Here is a 21,552-nt window from a genome sequence, read left to right as displayed (position 1 = left end):
CAACACCATGGTCATTTAACCAACTTTTGGTGCTTTTGGCAGTGTGGGCAGGTGCCAAATCCTGCTGGAAAATGAAATCAGCATCTTTAAAAAGCTGGTCAGCAGAAGGAAGCATGAAGTGCTCCAAAATTTCTTGGTAAACAGGTGCAGTGACTTTGGTTTTCAAAAAACACAATGGACCAACACCAGCAGATGACATTGCACCACAAATCATCACAGACTGTGGAAACGTAACACTGGACTTCAAGCAACTTGGGCTATGAGCTTCTCCACCCTTCCTCCAGACTCTAGGACCTTGGTTTCCAAATGAAATACAAAACTTGCTCTCATCTGAAAAGAGGACTTTGGAACACTGGGCAACAGTCCAGTTCTTCTTCTCCTTAGCCCAGGTAAGACGCCTCTGACGTTGTCTGTGGTTCAGGAGTGGCTTAACAAGAGGAATACGACAACTGTAGCCAAATTCCTTGACATGTCTGTGTGTGGTGGCTCTTGATACCTTGACCCCAGCCTCAGTCCATTCCTTGTGAAGTTCACCCAAATTCTTGAATCGATTTTGCTTGACAATCATAAGGCTGTGGTTCTCTTGGTTGATTGTGCATCTTTTTCTTCCACACTTTTTCCTTCCACTCAACTTTCTGTTAACATGCTTGGATACAGCACTCTGTGAACAGCCAGCTTCTTTGGCAATGAATGTTTGTGGCTTACCCTCCTTGTGAAGGGTGTCAATGATTGTCTTCTGGACAACTGTCAGATCAGCAGTCTTCCCCATGATTGTGTAACCTAGTGAACCAAACTGAGAGACCATTTTGAAGGCTCAGGAAACCTTTGCAGGTGTTTTGAGTTGATTAGCTGATTGGCATGTCACCATATTCTAATTTTTTGAGATAGTGAATTGGTGGGTTTTTGTTAAATGTGAGCCAAAATCATCACAATTAAAAGAACCAAAGACTTAAACTACTTCAGTCTGTGTGCATTGAATTTATTTAATACACAAGTTTCACAATTTGAGTTGAATTACTGAAATAAATGAACTTTTCCACGACATTCTAATTTATTGAGATGCACCTGTATAGGACAAATCACATCTACAAAACCCTTAAATGGTTAGTTCACCCACAAATGAAAATTCTGTCCCTCATGTTGATTCAAACCCATATGACTTACTTTCTTTAGTGGAAAACAAAAGGTGTTGTTAGGCAGAATGTTTACGCTGCTCTTTTACATACAAAGCATATAGTGACCAAGGGCTGTAATGCTCCAAAAAGTATAAAAACTAGGGCTTTCAAATCAATCACAATTTTTAAATCAAATTACATTATATGCGGATTCATAGAATTAATCAAAATTAATCTCATATCAATATTTGCTGAAAAAGGCCCCCAAAAGATAAGTAAATATATAATAAATCAAAATAATTATAAATATAATGTATAATAATAATTCAGATAATTAAAAGACTTGAAATTGAATTGCTTTGTTGGTTAGACAATTACGTAGGCATGAATAATTGCACTTATTTTTTTATTTTTTTTTATTGTTATTTGCACTGAATTAACAAGTTAAATCTACATTCGTAATAAAAATGACGGAGAAGTCCACACGACTGCTTTATGACAGGAACAGACTGAAATTAAAGTCATTATTCATGACAGAATTTTCATTTTTGTGCGAACTATTCCTTTGAATCCTCATAAGGCCAAAGAGAAAAGACATAGACAATGTCATTGGATGACTAATTAATATATGATATCTTAATACCTACATACAAACAGATACATTCTCTCTGCACTCCGCTGGAGGTCTCTTTATTAGTACTAATGTATAGCTTCTGCTACCCCACACAGGTGTGAAAGACAGGGCAGTGTCAGGGACTGATTGGCTTCACAATGCCACTATCAGCCAGGCCCAGAGACAGGGACAGTGAGAGGAAGAGGTAATATTACTCTCTGGCCATTCAACAACTCTTTATCTCCATCACTATGGAGACCGCAGCACTTCTGCTCATTAATGCTACCCCTGCTCGAGCTGCTCTCATGTTCAACAGTCTAGAGAATAACATGTATGGACCAGCACTGCAAGTAAATAGAGTAAATATTGTATTGTACTAAAGTGGGTAGTATCTAAACATACAATACCATTAAAAGTTTGGACACCTACTCATTCTTTATTATTATTGGTACTACTTTCTACATTTTAGATTAATCCAGTCTGATGTGTCTTGTGCAGACATTTTTGCAAATTCATGTGGTTCAAGACATGTATTGCGGCAATTTCGAGGTGTAATGTCCTCTGTGTGGTGCTTACATTTCTAATTTTCTAATGAACTAGAAATCGAAATTTCTAGTTACATTTTCTCCCAAACAGTTTAAAGGTTCAGGTTAATGCTCTATCAAATTTTAAACAAACATAATCTACCTCCCTACCTTAAACCTTAAAACTAAACCCAGTAGCGGTTCTAGCTTGTATGGCGCCCTGGGCGAAACCCGCTTCAAGACGCCTCCAAAGTTGTTGACCGGTTGGGGGGGGGGGGGGGGGGTTTGGTGATTGTAGCAAGATGAAGCCACTGACTAAACCTTACCGTTAGTGTCATAAAAGCAAATGCAAGATGAAAAACGACATTGCTGAAGCAACCATGTCATTTTGTGGTGGTGCTATGACACTTTTGACTCATGTTTCGACTTGCATGCTCTTCTGGACTCGTACTCCAGTCCTATGCATTTGCAAGTGCAATGCTCTTTCAGTTGCGCTCCCGGGCAATTAGACCGACTCGAACAAACCTGTAAATGTAGTTGGTTATGAAATGCAAATGTTAAAGTGTATTGCCTTACATTTATATTTATGCATTTGGCAAACGCTTTTATCCAACACGACTTACAGTGCACTTATTACAGGGACAATCCCCCTGGAGCAACCTGGAGTTAAGTGCCTTGCTCAAGGACACAATGGTGGTGGCTGTGGGGATCAAACCAGCAACCTTCTGATTCAGTTCAGTGCTTTAGCCCACAATGCCAACACCATGCCTTACAAGTCATGCACTATAGTAAAATTGCTTTGATGTCATGAGATCAATAACGGGGCGAAAAGTGTTTAAGAACTGATAATCTGCTGTTTTATTTGTGATTTGTGAAAGGTAGTAAAAGTGCCTCTAATGTTTATTTCACCAGGAAACTGCCGCAATACGTACAACAAGCCACATAAAAATCTTTTAGCAAAAATATAAGTATAGTAGCATGATTCTATGAGACCAAGTTGTGATAATCATAGTCATAAACACTATGAAATAACACAAATGGAAGAATGGCAATTATGTAGCGCAGAAATGTTAAACAAACCAAAACTATTATTTTAGAATCTTCAAAGTAGTCACACTTGATTACAGCTCTCCACATCTTCTCTCAACTATTTTCATGAGGAGCATTCTGATATGCTTTTTAAACAGTATTGAAGGAGTTCTCATGTATGTTGGACACTTGTCGGCTGGTCATCCATTACAAAATAATGATAATTATAATAGTTTTGTAAAGAAATTCATTCCATTTTCACTGCTTGTGTATGTGAAAAGAATTGGACTATTGCTTCCATCTATCTATCGCTTGGCTACATTTAAATAAGGCAAAGCTGAGCAAAATAATGAAATGTGAGGGCTTTTCAGGCCGTACCCCAGAGGGACATGAAGATGGCAAAGAACACGGTGGCAGGGTTGTCAAAGAGATGGCTGGCACGCGCTGTGCCACACGCTGTGCTCAGATGCCAGTAGTCACATGACCGATCACAGAGGGGACACATGGTGAAGTTCTGATCTTCGTCACACATCTCCTGGCTGGCAGAAACACACAAAACACGCACACATACTCAGACAGGGCTGTGCCACAGTCCAACAGAATTAATAAATTATACCCCTGATATGGTGCAGCATGTTTATCCATCAACGTTCCCCCATGTCTAAAGTATCAATTAAAAATGCAACACTATTTTATCTTGCAACGCTAGAAAACAGTTACCGCAGTGGACAGAAAGGTCTCATTGCAGTCTCAAAAATAAAATGGACTGGCAAACCATTCACTCAATAAAGACACAGAATTCCCCTGTGTTTCCTCTGGGATGTTTTCAGTTACAACTTATGTTGATTGCATTTTTAGATCGCAAAACTTCCTATGTTGTCACCTTGTTGAATTTCTTTGAATTGCAATTCAAATTCAAATTCAATGGGGTGTGGCCAGTTCTACTCCAATTCCAACTCATGAATGGGAGCCAAGTCTAAAATTTTGAATCTTGCCCAATCCTGCTAATCACAGTCTAGTACTAGTTTCAACCTGGCAGCTTTCCTTTGCCCACTCACAATAGTTCCCTCTGCAGGCATCAGTGGTACATACCTGGGTATGTTCGTTTCCACAGTTGCCCAGCCATAGAAAAACACAATGATGCCCACCACAGATGCAGGGATCAGCAGCTGAGTATAGAGACCAAGCCAGGCAAAGTAGAGACCAATCTTCTCCCCAAAGTACTTCCTGAAGTAAAAGGTTATAATACAAGAAAAACATGAAAGTGTCTAGGTGTGTACGGAATATTGCAGTTAATCAAATGAATACAATGTGTTACAGTGATTAGGTTTACCTGATAAGATCAACAGGCTGATACTTGTAAAAAGCACCATATCTTGCCCATTCATCATGTAACAACTGAAACAATTAAAAATACTGAATGTAACCAAACACTACCTTATAATAATATTAAGCAAACGGAAACACAATAGCAACGTACCTGTCTGTCATTCTTTCCATCGGCTTGCCCAGTGGGCCGAAAGTCTCCCTGTAATCACACAACACAGGTAAGTTGACAGGTATTTGGATCAGAAAAGAAAGGAGAGGTAAAGGAATCTAGAAAAACAACTTACATCATGCAACGGGAAAGCTGAATCATAAACTCCATTAGCTATTAGCGTGGTGATACCTGGAAGGCAAAAAAAGAGAGCACCTTAAAATACTCAACATCACATTTGGGAATAATGATTGACTGCTATTACTTTACAGTGACCCAACTTCTTTGCTTTTGGAAAACCGAAAGCCTGAGTCCTCAAGGCGGAAGACAGCTGACATGTGGAACACAGGCTTTAATCAAAGTAATTAATCAGTCCTCAAAGGAACGACATGTACGTTCTAGTGATTAGCCCTCATTTAATAAAGTAGCTCCCCAGCAACAAGCTGGAAAGACCTATACTACCCATCAGCACCCCCCAACCACCCCTCCTCCTTCCCTCCTCAATGGACCCGGCTTCAATTCGGATCCCAATCCCAGAACTTTTTGACCCAATTTAATGAGCAAAAGTATGAGAGACGGAAAGAAAAAGAGAGATGGGAAAGGGAGGGGTACGAAGGGAGAGAAATAAAAAATCCCTTCTGCTAGATAGCCTCTATCTCCCAGTAGCCCCTGGCAGTCCATCTGCATGGTGGAACAGTCCAAGAGAGCATATTGCATGGGCTTGAGCTGCACTATGCCCCCATCCAAAGCTAGCCGATTTTCCACCATCGGGCCAGTGCGAGCCAGGGCTATCAACTGCTCAGCCGGGGCCAACAGCCTCGGACCTCGAGCCACGAGACAAAAATCGATCTGCATTCTCACCATCGGGCCAATAGCCCCACAATGTTGCCCTTAAACCTGCCCAACGTAACACTACCTCCCCATCCAAGCCCTCAAAATGAACACAGGTTTGTACACTGACCACAATTTCTTTTGACTTTTTCCCGAACGTTTACCATTATGCGCTGGATACACAACTTCGGCGGCAATATACTTATGTTGTCGCACATTTTCATCAGCCCAAATATTAAGAGCCCTGATTTTGTCTACTGACGATTCTCCAGTCTCCATTGATCTGTTAAGAATGTCTGTCTGTCTTTCTGTTTTACTAAAATATGCAATGCAGTTTTTTCAGACCATAAGCCTGTTATTTTTGGTGTCTCCTTCCCTTATGAAAAAAGTAAACCCCTGCTCGCTTGTCTCACGATATAAACCTTGCAACCACTGAGCATTTTGCAATTTCATCTAAAAAAGCTTCAACCTCTTTCACACTTGAAAGCCCCCCTTCTCACATGAGTGCAGAGGCTCTGCTCACTCCATTTAACTCCTCTTGTTCCACTATTTTAAATTCTGTTGCTCTTTTTAAGGTTAAGCATGATAAACCCAAATCGAAGCCTTGGTTGAATGAAGTTAGTCGTGATCTTAAACAGGCTTGCAGGAGAGCGGAGCATAAATGGAAGACAGGCTCCAGGTGTCTTATGAAATTTTAAGGGATTCTTTGTCAAATTACCAGAAACAGTTAAAGAAGTCAAGACAAAGTATTTTTCAGACATAATTGCTAAAAACTGTCCTAGGCCCAGAGTTTTATTTAACACTATAAATGCTGTTATTAATCCCATTGATACTGCCTGTCTCGATGTGTCTTCAGATACCTGTGAACATTTTCTTAGCTTTTTTGTTAATAAGATTACTGATATTAGATTGCTTATCTTAACTCCAGCCCATAATACCTCTGTACCTTTTATATGTCCTGTTGCTTTTAATCAGTTTGAGTCTGTTTCTATTTCTTTTCTAGCACAAATAGTTGACCATTTGAAACCTTCAAACTGTCCATATGACATTATTCCATCTAGGTTTCTCAAACAAGTTTTTGATACTACTGGGCCTAGTATTTTGACTATAATTAAAAGTTGTCTTCTAACAGGGTCTGTGCTGGCATAATTTAAACATGCAGTAGTATAGCCTCTTCTAAAAAAACAAAAAACAAACATGGACCCAACAGTTTACACACATTTTAGACTGATTTCTAAACTGCCTTTTCTTTCACAGTTGTGGAGAAAGTTGTTCTCAGTCAATTGCAGAGTTTTTTGGATACAAATGCTGTTTTTGAAGTTTTTCAGTCTGGGTTTAGAGCACATAACTGCACAGAGTCTGCACTTTTAAATGTTCTTAATGATATTATCTGTTGATTCTGGAGTCTCTGTGATACTTGTGTTATTGGACCTCAGTGCAGCATTTGATACCATAGATCATGGTATCTTTATCTCCCGTCTCGAGCAGTCAGTGGGTATCCAAGGAACTGCTCTTGAATGGTTTAAGTCTTATTTGTCCAATAGAAGTTTTTGAATTAACCTAGGTCAAGTATCATCCTCTTCAGCCCCTCTTACCTGTGGGGTTCCCCAAGGGTCCATTCTTGGTCCCATTTTGTTTTTGCTGTATATGCAGCCATTAGGGTCCATTTTTAATAAACATGCCATCTCTTTTCATTGTTATGCAGACGACACACAAATGTATCTGCCACTGAGAAAAAAATCTGAAGAGTGCTTTAGAATCCTTACTGGTCTGTTTGGATGATATTAAAGCTTGGATGTCTATGAACTTTCTAAATCTCAATGGAAGTTAAACTGAGATTGTTTTGGGGGCTTGGAATCCTCAAATCTGGGCCCTTTGGCCCCTTTTTGTAAACCAGTGTACTGTTTTACAAAAATAACCTAGGTGTACTGTTTGATAACAGATTAATTCAGTTGTCAAATCTAGCTTTTTTCACTCGAGATTACTGGCCAAAGCTAAGCCTTCGCTTTCTTTTATTGATTTTGAAAAAGTGATTCACGCCTTTGTTTCCACACGACTGGACTACTGTAATTCTCTTTACATAGGAATCAGCCAGTCATCATTGTCTCGTTTGCAAATGGTTCAGAATACTGCTGCTAGGCTTTTGATGGGTACACGCAAGCGGGATCATATTTCCCACATTTTGGTCTCTCTTCATTGTTAAATGGTAAATGCCAGCTGCCGGTCTACTAGAGAATCGATTTTAAGCTCTTAATGTTTGTTTTTAAATCACTGAATGGGTTGGCCCCACCCAACCTCTCCAGCATCCTGCATATACACAAGCCCTCATTGTCTTAGTTCCACTGAAGAGATAACTTTAACTGTACCCAGGTCCAGGTTAAAACTAAGGGGTGACTGGGCTTTTGCAGTACCTGACCCAAAACTTTGGAACAGCTTGCCCTTGTACATAAGAACTGCCCCTTCTTTATACAGTTTTAAATCACAGCTTAAAACACATTTTTAATCTGTGGAATTTGGTCCAAAAGAGTTTTGATACTGATTAGTGTTATTAATAGTTTCACTGTTGTATTTCCTTTTCTGTTTTGTATCTTTTTCTTTATTTTAATACCTTGTTTTATAACGCGGCTATTCTGGGCTTGACTATCCTCAAGATTCCCTCAACGCTACTCTTTGGATATGGATTAACGCATTACTAACCCATGGTTTGGCAGGTCCGTGTGCAGGCTGTTCTCCTGAGGATTTCATACACCTAGGAGAGAAAGAAAGAGAGAGAGGAAGAGTGAGAGAGATACAAGCAAACAATAAACCTGAAAATTGTTCCTGGAAACCTCTCGGAGGAACTGGTTTCCTAGAGCATCGCCTAGAGACGGCAATCTCCTGCTGGTAGCAAATAACTTTTGTTCCCTCATGTATACCGTGTTCTCTGCTCAAGTATCACATTGTACCTGGCCAGATGAACAAAACCACCTTCATGACAAAGCAAAACACACTCACTATTCGGCTCCTTGTAGCATTGTCGAAGAACGTGTCCTTTGAGTTTATGTTGTACCTAAAAATAAAGCCAAAATCTCATGAGTCATAAACAGTAGTTACAAAGAATCTTTTGGCAATCAATCAAACAAGTCTTCTTCAATCCTCTAAGAACAGTGATGCAGGAAATCCCAAGTGGCCCTTGGTGACATTTAATCCCAAATACCCCAACCAAGTGATATTCTCACAGGTGGAGCTTGTCCCGGGAGAAGCAGTGTGAGAGGAACTTGGTCCGGCTATGCTCTTGCTCCTGGTGGGGGACATTTGGTTGAAACGGTTGATTTATCTTCCTCCACACTTCATTCACGGTGGCAGCCAGACCTTTATCTTCTCTTAACTCGTAACTCTGATTAAGAGACACAATACCCGATTTTTTAAAATAATAAGCAAAAGGGACATTAGCACAACAAATACAACCAACAAATAGCATTGTACATTTCCCTCTCTCCCTTAAATACATCACAGACACCCTAAGTAATGCATGCAGGGACTTCTGAGGGGTTGTGGAGAAAGCACACAAGGATATCCCAAGGTCAGGTCTTGAGACTAACAGAGGGCTCTGTAAAGCCTGCAGTATCTCACCTTCTTGGTGGGCACCTTGATCTTGAGAAACTCTGCTTCTCTACTCAACACATGCCAAGGCGCATGAAGTCGGATGAAGGCGTGACCATGGTCCTTGTTCTGGGGGAAAGAATTTAAGAGAAAGGTCTTCAGAAGTCAATATCCTGCACAGCTATAGTTACAGTCAGAGAAGCTTAAATAATGCTACCTGTCACCTTATCAATATTACAATCAAAAGCAAGAGACATACTTAATTAAGGCCACTTAAGACAAGATAAAAGTTCTCACCGCCCATATTTCAAATCAGTAAGATTAAAAAGCATGCTTAAAAAAGGTTATTTTCTTGTCTCAGTGTGTAAAAGGGTGTTTCTTCAACTGTTGATTTCAAGAAATAATTTTTTTTTTCACACTCTCAATAATCTTTTTATTTGTTTATCATGTCCACTACAGTGTCATTTTCACCACATCTCAAATTCTGTACTGTGTTTAATAGAATTCTGTGGTGAAAGTAACAGTGATGGAAATACATTTTTTTAACATTTTGTAAATAAAATGGCTGATTCTTTTATCTTGCTAAGGCTACTTTCATAGATTACATTTGATATACCCTAAAAACACACAATTAAATAATATTTGTACACTATTTGCCTCATTTGGCAAAATTTAAGCTTGATTGGAAATGACGCCCAATAAAAATACTCAGCTCATAAGTAATATTTATCTTGAATTTTTGTTGTTTTCTTCGAATACCACTTGTCTCATATTTCATCTAAAGAATGCTAATCACCGACACTTTTGTTGACTTGGTTAACAAGTACACTTACTATTGGAAAAACTTTATAAGGAGCAAAAAAAAAATTTCAAGGTGGAAATGACGCAAAATTCTGGGACAGTAGTATTTTTTTTTTTTTTTTAATTGATAAAAATTTTCACACAATAGATATTTAAATGGTTTATGTTTATTTCACTCTGTTTACATTATCATAGTTTTAAACATGTAATGTATGGGAAAAGGCTAAAAAAGTAAAAATCTATTAATAAGTCATTTAAAAAAGTACCTAAAATAAATGAAGGCATGGTCAAAAGTTTCTAAATCAGTTATTAGACTTTCATATAACAAACAAAAAAAAAGTTTAAATCGGTTCATTTAAAAAATAAAATACATTTTTAAAAAAAAATCAAACCCTGGGGCATGAAAGTGCCCAAAGTTGAAGAAACACCCCAAAACTAATGGGAAACAAAACAACAGTAATACACTAACATTGGAAGCCTAGCAAGAACCTGGACTTCCAGTGAAGCTGGCTCAGCTTCAGGATCCATATTTTATATCAAGGGCGACCCACAAAGAGAACAAAATAGTTTATCATAAAAAGTAAACACAAATGTAACAAGATATCTATGCTGACACCTGCCTAATTTGGCTAGCTTCTACCAATTGACAGATATTTATTTATTTATTATTCTTTTAATGCCATTTCAGCATCAATGGCTATTTTCATGGCAAGATCAAAGTAGTTTAAGCAAAAAAGACAAACCAAAAAATTTTACAACAAAAACTATATAAGATCTTTAATTTGAAATTGTATGTCAAACCCACTTCCCAGCCTTTTTGAACACATCCAATAAATAATTTTTTGAATAGTACCATTGTCTAGTGTTATTGAAAGCAGGGCAGTCCAGTGCTTAATAGTCAATGGTATCCTATAGAAATCATATGTTGGTGGTACCTTTCAATAAGAACACATGTGTAAGTCTTGGATGACCAATGCGACACCTTGGGTATACAGTTTGATCATGTCTAAATTCAAAAGGGAAAAAGGGAAGCATCTTTCTTTTATAAAAGGGTTGACTTCAAATGCCACTTTTTTATATATATAAGTTTATTATGGGTTTGAGATCTGATGGTGGGATTTGACATTCTGTAATTCTCAACTTGAGGGCTTCCTTAGCATCAATGTCTACCTGTTCATTACCTGGCAGTCCAATATGGCCTGGTACCCAACAGAAAATTGTTAAAATTTTGTCTCTGTAAAAAAATCTTTTTTATCTATTATGCTTACAAGTATAGGGTGTTCCATGTTTATAGATTCAAGCGGTTGGCAAGATTATGAGTCTGTGCAAATTAAAAAGTTCCTTTTTTGTGCACTCTCTATCTGTTCTAGAGCTAAGAGCAATGCATGGGCCTCAGCTGTAAAAACTGAGCTTTGTCCTAGAATACGGATGCTTAGGTGTTGTTGTCCAAACACTATTGCTGCAGACACACGACTGTCCATCTTAGACCCATCTGTATATACAGGTTTATTGATGGGAAAACTGCATCTTATCTCTAAGAATTACCAATTGACAGATACATTTATGCCAAAATAATGCAGTTTGATTGGACGCACAAACTTTGACACCAACCACAATAGTAATATGGCAATTGTTTTATCCTCACTTTCTATAAATGATAAGCCCATTTATTCTGCAGTCCTAACTATACACAAATATATGATAAGTTGCATTTTATTATTTGCATTTAGCACTGTCAGAACAAACTGCAACTTATTTTGGAGTTGTGACCCACCAGTTGAGAATCACTTGCTTAAATCATCCTTTTGAGGTGGGACTATTCTAGATTATATCACACCAGTCTCATGCTAACGCATTTAATGTATGTGTTATGATTGTACTTGCATATTTTAAACCTTTATACTCAATGCTAGGCTTCCATTATAAGTGCATTACTGTAATTTAAACGTTTGTTTTTGTTTATAAACACTGCCACAAATTCTGCCCATAAACACTAGGTTTCAAAAAAACAAGAATATTAAGACAGTATCGATGTCTAAAGAGTGGCAGATTGTCATCAAGCCCATCAGAGAGTCCCTAAACAGGGACTATATATATTACATAAACTTGGGGGGTATGAAAATGATCTCGTTTTGAAAGTTGTAGCCATGAAACTGAACACTGAAGCTCAGTCCAGCCCATAGAGAGATGACAGTAACTGTATCTGTCTGACAGTGGTCAGCAAGGCCATCTAGAGAAGCAGTGTAAAGAAAGGGGGATGAAACTAAAAAAAAAGAGACAGAGATGAGAGTGATGAGACATATAGAGATGATGGAAACCAGAGGACATCTCCTGCGTTCCAACATTCTGGGTGCTTTTCTCTCTGCTCCCTCCACACACACACACACACACGCACACTCACAAAGGAGAGATAAAAATAACTTATGGATCTAAAAAGGTTAATTAGGCTAAGATATTCCAATTAGTACTTCATCTCAGCAGGGTAAGGCAATTAGGTCGATTTGAGCACAGTCTGAGCGGGAGGCATTGCTACTGAAATCGACTGCGACTGACATTTGAGGGGCATTTGAGACCCCTGAACGGAAACGGCTCCTCATGGCAGGATGAACCCTGTATTTGACATTTGGCATAATTAAGTGAAGCACAGAGCTGAGAAAAAGAGCTCTCGGTGTGGCAGCGATCCCAAGATTAAGATCAGGATTCAGGCTCACGCCCTGAAAAGTGATGATGATTCAGATGTTGTTACTGACAGCAGTGATGCTCATAACATACTGACTTTTTAATCACTCCTTTCCACAAAATGTCTATACAAACCATGCACACATTTTCCCACCTTTTTTGGAAAAAAGGTGTTCTTTCCATTGTAGAGCATGGCACTTACAATGCCATGGTTGTGGATTCAATTCCCAGGAAACATACTGTTAAAATGAATAGGAGGAGAACTAGACACTAGTTAAAGGTTTGCTGACAAATAAGGTTGTCCGAGGTCATAAAAATTAGAAATCAAGTTCGAATAAATTCACTATGTGTCCATGTTGGTTTAATACATTTTTGAAAAGAATTTTCTCACAAAAATTGTATGATTTAAAAAATGTCAAGTGGTGTAACCATCAATTAAGGTATTAAAATACTTTCCTTGCTTCTACATTTTACTTTTTTTTTTTTTTTTTTTGTATTGCTTCTTCAATACATGTTAGTGTACACAATCTTTTTATTTATTTATTTTTTTCCAAATATCCTGAAATTTTGAGTCATAAATATGAAGTTTTCTTAAGGTTACTCCATTGGACCTGAACAAAATGTACATTTTCATAAAAATGTCAAAATGTATTTTATATATATATATATATATATATATATATATATTGTTTTTTGTTTTTTTTTACTTCATACACAGGGTGAGGGTCTAAAGGGTTTGTTGGTTACACAACATGACTTGTTGATTTGGTGGAGAAAAGTGTTTCAAATATTAATAATAAAAACTCATGTCATTGATGCTAAACTGTGCAAAATAATGCTAAATCACCATAAACTGTAGGACTTATATTCCCAATGGTTTTATTTTTATTTTTATTATCTCAATAGAAAAGCAATGTTATCCATCAGACTGGAGCTGTTAAGACAAACAAACATGGCTAGCACTGCCACTGGAACATGATGCCAGCTGCATAGAGCATCCCCTTGAGCATTCAATATATTCAAAACAAAACTTCACTCCCTATAAAGTCAATCCACTTAGCAGCTCAGGCATAAGACACCAACATGAGGCCAAGCCTTTTCCACAAAAGCTGAACACTACCGAAGTTATCCGAGACTGCGCATCCATCAGGGTGACCGTAAACTGTAACAATGTGCTGAGATAAGACTGTGAAGACTGCCAGGTGAGAAAAGCTTTGAAGGTGTGACTTGACTCCGTGTCCCTGTTCAGTCTGTCTGCAATCAAACTTCACTTAACAGCTGAATAATTCAGAGAGCCTGATCACAGGTATTTGTAGCAGTCACAGAGCACACCTCAAAAGTTCAGCCTGGGGCAAAAGATTATGTAATGACACCAATGGCTTATGAGTACGATTTAAAAAATATCAGCTATGCATTGGTGATCAGACAAGACAGAAGATGATTTGAACGTCTTTTTTTTTTTTTTAATGATGATGATTATAGAAAAGGCGAGTTTTACAAAACTTGTCAGTACAAGTGCATCTTGCCACCTTACTAGGTTTCCCACAGGGGAAAGGATGCTGCAGAGAACATCTATCGAACTGTAATAACTCCAATCATTAAACTCAATGATATTAAAAAAGGTCAGTCTTAAAAAAGGGGGAGTCTATCATTTACAGCAATGCCAAATAGACAACTAGTAAACAGTTAAATTTAGAGCAGAGGTTTTCTCCTGTCCAAGCTAGGGTACAGTTAACTCTGTGTGCTGTCAAAGGCCGATTCTCAGCTCCTCATGAGAGTAGACAATCACTACTATTAACAGCCTGATAATCTTACTTGGCTTCACAACTCAAGTGTTAGATTCTAATCACACTACAGATACTCAGTGCAAAAAAAAAACATGCAAACAAAGGAAGTTTAACCCCTTAACCAAATTCTAAACCTAACCATAAAGTCTAACCCCTTACCAAAACACTTAACCCAACAATCATTTCAATAGGAAAATAACTTTTGTGTACCACTGAAGAAAGTAAACATCAGGGTTTGGAACGAGAAGAGGGAATTGTATTGCAGGTTATTGACATACATCCGTTTTTTTGTACAGCATATATAAATATAGAATGAGTAACCAGATTTGTTCTGATGTTTTCTTAAAATAAAATGTTGGAATGAGGCTAGCTAAAATCTGATGCTATACAAATAAAAGTCATAAATTTTAATATCTTTTAATTTCACCATTGTGTACAATTACTACGAGTTGTCATGAGACCAAAAATATGTCACAGGTCTGTTCTAATACTAAACAATGCCAAATACAATTAAAAGTGCAACCATATAATTTTACATAATTAGGCTAGCAAAACAAATATGCTCATCAACTTTTAAAAGTAAGGAAAAAAAAAAACGTCCCTTTGTCAAAGGCTGTACATCAAATCAAAACTCAAAATATTTTGGCATGAATGGATCTGTCACTTGGTAACATGGCTAATACAGATACAACATTCTGCCCAGTATTTGTTCCATGTGTTAGGCTTGTAAATCACACTTCTGCTGTTGTGTATTTACAAAACAGCCTATGTTAATAATTTTGCATCCTGTTGAGAAATACATTTCATGTTTGATTTTGAGGAAATTTTTGGTACTTTTGTACAATAAACAATTTTGGTACTGTGTTTGGGTCGTCACTTGATGTTCAATGTAAAATCATGGTCCCGAAGCAAAACCAGTTGCATAAAGAACGTTTTTGATAAGACAGGAGTGAATGTCAGTTAGCTTTAAGAACTAAGAGAGTTCACCTGATTCCCCAGACAGAAGATAAAAACAAGATCACTAGCAACAGATGAAGAAGGGTTCATTTGGGACCATTAATAATACTAGACAAATACCCTCAAATTACTTCATAATGGGCCATCTTTAAGAGTAATGGCTTACATAAGAAAACAATGATACTTGGATAATTCCCAAGTTGGTTTGATGCCCTGTGAAACGGTAAGTCTTTCCAAAACAATGCTGCGTAGTAGAACATGAAAAGAGTCCTGGATCACAGAGAGAAGAGTAGCCCCAAACATACACGTATCATCAACTTTGATACAGTGACACATAGATATAAATAAGAAATCAACCCTGAACTGCAAAGAGAAATTAAATAATCATTACAAAACCACTATCACAATCCTTCTTTCCTAAGACTCCTTGGTTAAGGGTAACAACAATCACTCTTTAAGGTCATGATTGGTATTGTTTTTGACAGAGCTCCAATCATCTGATCTAAAGTGTCGGCTTCGAGTACAATCTGAAACAGATATGGAGCATACAAGGATCAACAATCCCAATTGGATGCATGTGCCAAAAGCCAAGTCCATGTGCATCATAACACACCATTAAAAGAAGCACAACATAAATGTTCCTCTAAAAGCTCAAAAAAGATCTGCTCAGCTTCCGCTCACCTCTTTATCACGCTCAATTTCCAGCCCTGCGTCCTTTAATTTGCCCTCAAACTCCTCTCGGATCATGATCTTCTCCCCATCGGCTGGGTCTGTTGGTCCAATGTTCACCACCACCTCCGCGGGTTCATCCTTCCCTCCCTCTAGGTCTTTGTCCTCCACTCCTAAAGGATAACTACCATTGGAGATGATGGACAGTCTATGTTGACTAGGGGACCCCCTGACAGAGGAACGTTTTCGGTAGTGGTAGACCAGCACATAGTCCACTTTTCTTCGCCCATCAGCGAAACACAGCCGTTTGCGAGGGTCCTGGTCCATGTCCATGAGGTTATTGGCCACCTGTGCAGGTGAGAGGAGAATACAATGTGCCCAGGCTCAGTTCATCAGCAGTGTGTGGGCATATCAAATTCAACTCAGGAGAAAAGTGGAGGGGGTGGGGGGGTATGGTGAGGACAGATGTAGGTCAGACTATTGCTTCTTAATTTGGCTGCTCTCAATACACTTAAATTTAGATTGAAAGTGTGAAACTAATAGACTGCATTGATGCCTGCTACCTCTGGATTATCCTTTTTTATAATTTACTAGCTGTAAATCTAATACTAACCTGTCTGTGTATTACAACTAGTAGTATAGCAACAGTTGTTGGTAGTAGTTCTTGAAAAATCAAATGCATACTTACATGTACCTTGTTGTCACTTGTTTGAAGCATGTTGTCACACTGAAGGAAAAACACAAATACTCGATGAAGCATCAACAGTTCCTCTGCGTTTCCAGCAAAGTGTCTGTTTTACTGGTGACATGCCCGTTTCTCGTGCCAGCCTACGTAGACACCAGCATCCATCTTTCACAATGTTTATCCATCGATCTCTCAAAGCATGAAATCCATCCGTCTGTCTGATTTTGGCACCGTTGGTTGGGAAGCGCAAAGATTTGGTTCACGCACAACAGAACGCATCTCCACAGAAACTTCTCATTCGTCTCTTTCTAATTGTCCCTGGAGGGATACCTGCATGTCTCCAAGCGCCAGTGCGCATCATTAACACGCCGGAGAGGCGTGCATTCGTGCGTAAAGATGGATTTGCTAACAGGTTCAAGAGCCATAACAAATACACCACATCCGTTTTTGGGACTACACTATGGATCTTTATCTACTATCTATTTTTATATGTAATATTGAGCCATATATGAATCCCTGAAATAAAATAAAATCATGAAATTATATTTCGCAAAAAGAAAATTAACCTATATATATATAGGAGCATTAAGATGTATGACATTATTTCCATGACAAATTTTCATAACCATAAATGCGTCTGCGTCCCTAAATGCGTCAAATGGTAATAATAAAGAGAAATGCATTCTCATTATTGACACAGGCTACAGTACCAGAGTAAAATAAATACTGCCATACAATGTTTTTAAATAAGCAAAAATGAAAGACAAAACACTGCCACATTTAAAAATGTACCTTTTTTTTTTATTTTATTTTTTTTAAGATTTATGCATTTCAATTTCAATTCAGATTGAACTGTGTAATTCATAACTAAATTAAACTGATAGCATTTTAAATATTTCGGGGTTTTTTTTATTTTATTTTTTTTATTATTCTATTTTGTTTAAGATTACTCCGTTAAATTTGATGGAACTTTGTTATGAAATTAAAATGCATATATCGTAATAAAAATAAATAAATAAATAAAGTTATATAATAATAGATACATTTCCTTCAATTTAAATAGCTATTTTGTCGCACCTCAGTACAGTAATGGGAATGAGATTTTTACTTATTTATTAAATGGTAATATTGGGGCATATCTGTCATGGAAAACAAATCTCAATCACAGAAAATAGGCTTCATTTACTTAAAGCTACGTTTCTTCGTACTTTTGATACACCCTATGAAGTTGGCCTATCCTTAGTAGTGGTGTGTGTTCTCTGCTTACTTTAAGTGAATGTTCAACGTATAGCATTTTAGGTATTATTATAGGCTTTTAAAACCGTTATATTTGTCAGAGCCTTATCTACAAACACACAACACATGAAGATTGAATAGGCCTATGAATTGCTGTATACATGGACAGGTTTAACAGGCTACTTACATGATCCAAAGACTCTTCGATTATGTTAAATGGATCATGAGTGCAGATGATGGAGTCACTGTCAATTGCAGGTAGTTCCTTAAAATCACTGTAAATAGAGGAGGACTCGCTCAAGGCAGTTCTGCTGACTCCATTCACCACACAGTTACGCGTCTCTGTTGATAGGAAACAGTCAGCTTTTAATTGGCTAGAAATGAACATACCTCCATTTGATATTTACTTTTATCTAACTTTGAGAATCAGTTATGCTACATATATTATTAATGGTGCAATTACATCCCAAAAAAAGACCTCAAAAGTGGTCTAAAAAGACCATTTTAGACTAAAAATCTTACAGATTTAACCCATTGATCACACAATTAACCTATGCGCAATAGGCGTATGAATTATTGAATACTCAATAACACCTCTAGACGTGTATTCATCCATTTGCTCTCCATTTTCATACATAAACAATCTGGTAAGCTAACTGTAGTTCAATTTTGTGCTGTCAACAGCATGATAGCCTATCCGGGCAGAGCGCATCCGTTCCGTCAACGCGTGGTGCCTTCGGGTGCGTTCCATAACTCATGTTTGGAGTTTTTAAAACACTGTCGGACTGTGTGTTGCCAATTATCTGTGGACAAGGGGTTGTGATGACTTACCAGCATACGAAGGGGATCGATACACGGCCATGTCGACAGCGAGCTGAAGCGCAATCAGGTATGGGAAGATTTCGGGTGACGGCGTAAAATCCTCTCCAGGCTTTGGCCAGGCTTAATTTAATACCATGACTGGTTGAGAGAGGGCTTATGATTGTGCCAAACTCTGACTAATTTCCAGGACCTTCTGTCACGGGTGAATAAAGCCCACTATGACCACACCGGTGCACCAGGAGAGAGGATTCTGCACTGTGTAATTATGTATGGCTGCTGTTGCAATTTATTGATAAAGTAGCATGCTGTCTGTCTGTCTGTGTGTCTGTCTTATTCAGTGCAATCATGTTGCACATTATAGGCCCAACAGCCTTTAATATAATGCTGTTTCCTATACAGAACATCGGAAGCCAAGTGAAACATACATTTGAATGCACAATTACCATGCTTTTTATATATTTCCAAGCTGCAGATGGTTCTACACTATACAGTAGCCTATATACAAAGCCTGCACATTCTGATCAGTGAAGACAGGAATTTCCTCCATTCAGAAACAACACTTATATCCCTCACGAGCCCACCCACACAACTGCTCTCGATTTGCTTGATTTCTTCTGGGAAACAAGAATGGGGAGTATGTCACGTTTAACTCCTCATAGCATGCCCGTTAAATCAGCCTTGATGCTCTCATTCATTTCACGCCCTCTGTAGACATATGATTTTGGAGGTTACAGTTGGGATGGATTTGCCCCGTAAAGGCATGAAGTTGAATCTATATATGTATGCATTTGTCTTAATTCATGATATAAAATACGCAGTTTTATGCATAATACACATCCAGAATGGAGTAATGATCCTTGGGGCTTCCAAAGCACAGATGAAGGGCCCCTTTTTCATTATGCATGCGAGTCAAGGCTATGTCTTAATAATAAAAATGGAGTGCAACCAATAGCTGAATGTTTCTTATTGACCAATGTTTAAACCAACATGGATGCTTTAACTTTGTGTATTTGTGGAGAGTACTGGAATAGCTACCGTCTAAGTCATTGGCGTCCTCTTGTGGTGTTAAATAAAAATACCATTTGGACGTTGATGAATTCATTTCAGTTTTAGCATTGTGTGCCCTCATGTGGCCAACAACGAACACTGCATCCTTTAAAATCACCCCTTATTATTTTTATATAGCTAAAAAAAAATGTGTGTGCCGAAAGTTTGAGAATAAATATCTACAAACTTTTCATTAATGGGGGGGGGGGGATTGCCACCACAAGAGGGCGCTAAAGCACCATCCTGACCCAGCACCACCCTCCAGTGCTGTGTACTCAAAAGACCCCGTTTTCAAAACGGCTTTTGTGCAAGAATGAACACAGTGTTGTTTTGAAGACAGATATCCATTAAATATTTTCACACGAGGCCTCAAATCGACCTTTATTTTTAATATTGCTTCTCTCTCTCTCTCTCTCTCTCTCTCTCTCTCTCTCTCTTTAGGAGTAAACCAGTTAAACTTCAGCTGGAATTTTTTTTAGCAAATGCCTGAACAATTTAAATATAAATATCGATGGTACTGCACAAGGTTTTATAATATTAATTAAATATGTTATGAAAAAAAAAAAAAGAATAAATCTCTTTGTGAGAAGATTAGATTTTGTTGCTTCAGAAATGAGGAAGTGTAATTTTTGCCTTATTCTGCACTCTTAAAGGACAGTTTTAGGACACATATCACACTCCTAACATTGTGATTTGTAGGAGTGTGAGAGGTCATGGTCACTGTGTGGTTAGTATGTCTTTTGTAACTCCAGTGTATAACTAAAACTTATGCAATACGTCTCTTGTACAACTCACAAGATTTGTAACGTATCATTATGTAACGTAGATGTCAAGAGGATGTCATCACATTTTTCAACAATATCTCATCGTTCACTAATGATAAAATATGTGCACACATTCCAGAGTGCACAAATGTACCAAACATGATCCAAAAAAAAAGAAAAAAAAAAAAGTTGTTTACTCAGTAATCTCTCTCTAAATGATATTACTGGTGAAATGTCACTCTGAACAAGTCTTGTGTCCGCAAGGAACTAATTGTGTGGAATTTCATACCTAAATGATTTGGCTCCATTTGTGTTCAGAGGCCATTGAATATAATGAGCATCTGGGATGCTGAGGTGAGAAATATGCACTGTAAAATCATTCCTGAGTTGTGACTCAATTCAGAGCCATCTGCCTCAGATCTGTCCTTCAGTCATTTAGTCTTTATTTCTCTCATTCGCCCTTTGCCATTATATCGACTTGACAAGATCCTTTGAAAGTGTATAGACATTCATTTTCACTTCATTCCATAACTGTAACTCAAATATTTGTATGTGTCCCTGGAAGTGTGATCGACAGGCATTGTGTTCTGGTTGCAGAGGGTGCAGTACATCATGGACAGAAATGGATGAATGTCAAAACACTGGGGGTTGAAGGAGTGTGCTGCTCCAACCGTGACAATGGGCTCCATTCTTCTGCACCAAACAGTGCTGCTCCAAACGAAACTGTCATTGTCACTGTACTCGGCTCTCCTAAACAGGCACCACCAGCTTTGGGAAAAATCAATCAAAAGAAAGAACTTCTATAATTAAACAGAGGACAGCTTCACAAAGACATTATAAACAGAACTGCAAGTGTTGCACTGAGTAATAGATTGCATTAGGTAGCTGTGAATGATTATTATCTGCATTAGTGTTGGCCACAAATGCCACATGT

At 38.0% G+C, this 21,552-nt stretch overlaps 1 protein-coding gene across 3 annotated transcripts in view; it reads right to left on the bottom strand.

The window, feature by feature from the left end:
• Window positions 1-18,977, bottom strand: part of LOC127435387 (anoctamin-1-like) — a 59,767-nt gene extending 40,790 nt beyond the window's left edge. For 2 of the 3 annotated variants that reach the window (XM_051688828.1, XM_051688829.1), the window contains exons 1-13: window positions 18,817-18,977; window positions 18,173-18,327; window positions 16,753-16,791; window positions 16,077-16,412; window positions 9,202-9,300; window positions 8,808-8,965; window positions 8,584-8,638; window positions 8,287-8,338; window positions 4,895-4,950; window positions 4,762-4,809; window positions 4,615-4,679; window positions 4,374-4,508; window positions 3,660-3,820 (exon numbers count right to left, since the gene is read on the bottom strand). In XM_051688828.1, the coding sequence (XP_051544788.1) occupies window positions 3,660-3,820; window positions 4,374-4,508; window positions 4,615-4,679; window positions 4,762-4,809; window positions 4,895-4,950; window positions 8,287-8,338; window positions 8,584-8,638; window positions 8,808-8,965; window positions 9,202-9,300; window positions 16,077-16,412; window positions 16,753-16,791; window positions 18,173-18,327; window positions 18,817-18,847 (1,390 nt within the window). In that variant the 5' untranslated portion in view covers window positions 18,848-18,977. Of the gene's footprint in view, window positions 1-3,659; window positions 3,821-4,373; window positions 4,509-4,614; window positions 4,680-4,761; window positions 4,810-4,894; window positions 4,951-8,286; window positions 8,339-8,583; window positions 8,639-8,807; window positions 8,966-9,201; window positions 9,301-16,076; window positions 16,413-16,752; window positions 17,005-18,172; window positions 18,328-18,816 lie in introns of those variants that run through there. The other variant, XM_051688830.1, reaches the window with a different exon arrangement.
• Between the last annotated feature and the right edge of the window lie 2,575 nt (window positions 18,978-21,552).

The sequence above is a fragment of the Myxocyprinus asiaticus genome, chromosome 45 (genome assembly GCF_019703515.2).
Source record: "Myxocyprinus asiaticus isolate MX2 ecotype Aquarium Trade chromosome 45, UBuf_Myxa_2, whole genome shotgun sequence".
In the NCBI taxonomy this organism is placed as follows: domain Eukaryota; kingdom Metazoa; phylum Chordata; class Actinopteri; order Cypriniformes; family Catostomidae; genus Myxocyprinus; species Myxocyprinus asiaticus.
This window is presented reverse-complemented; position numbering and strand designations above follow the sequence as displayed.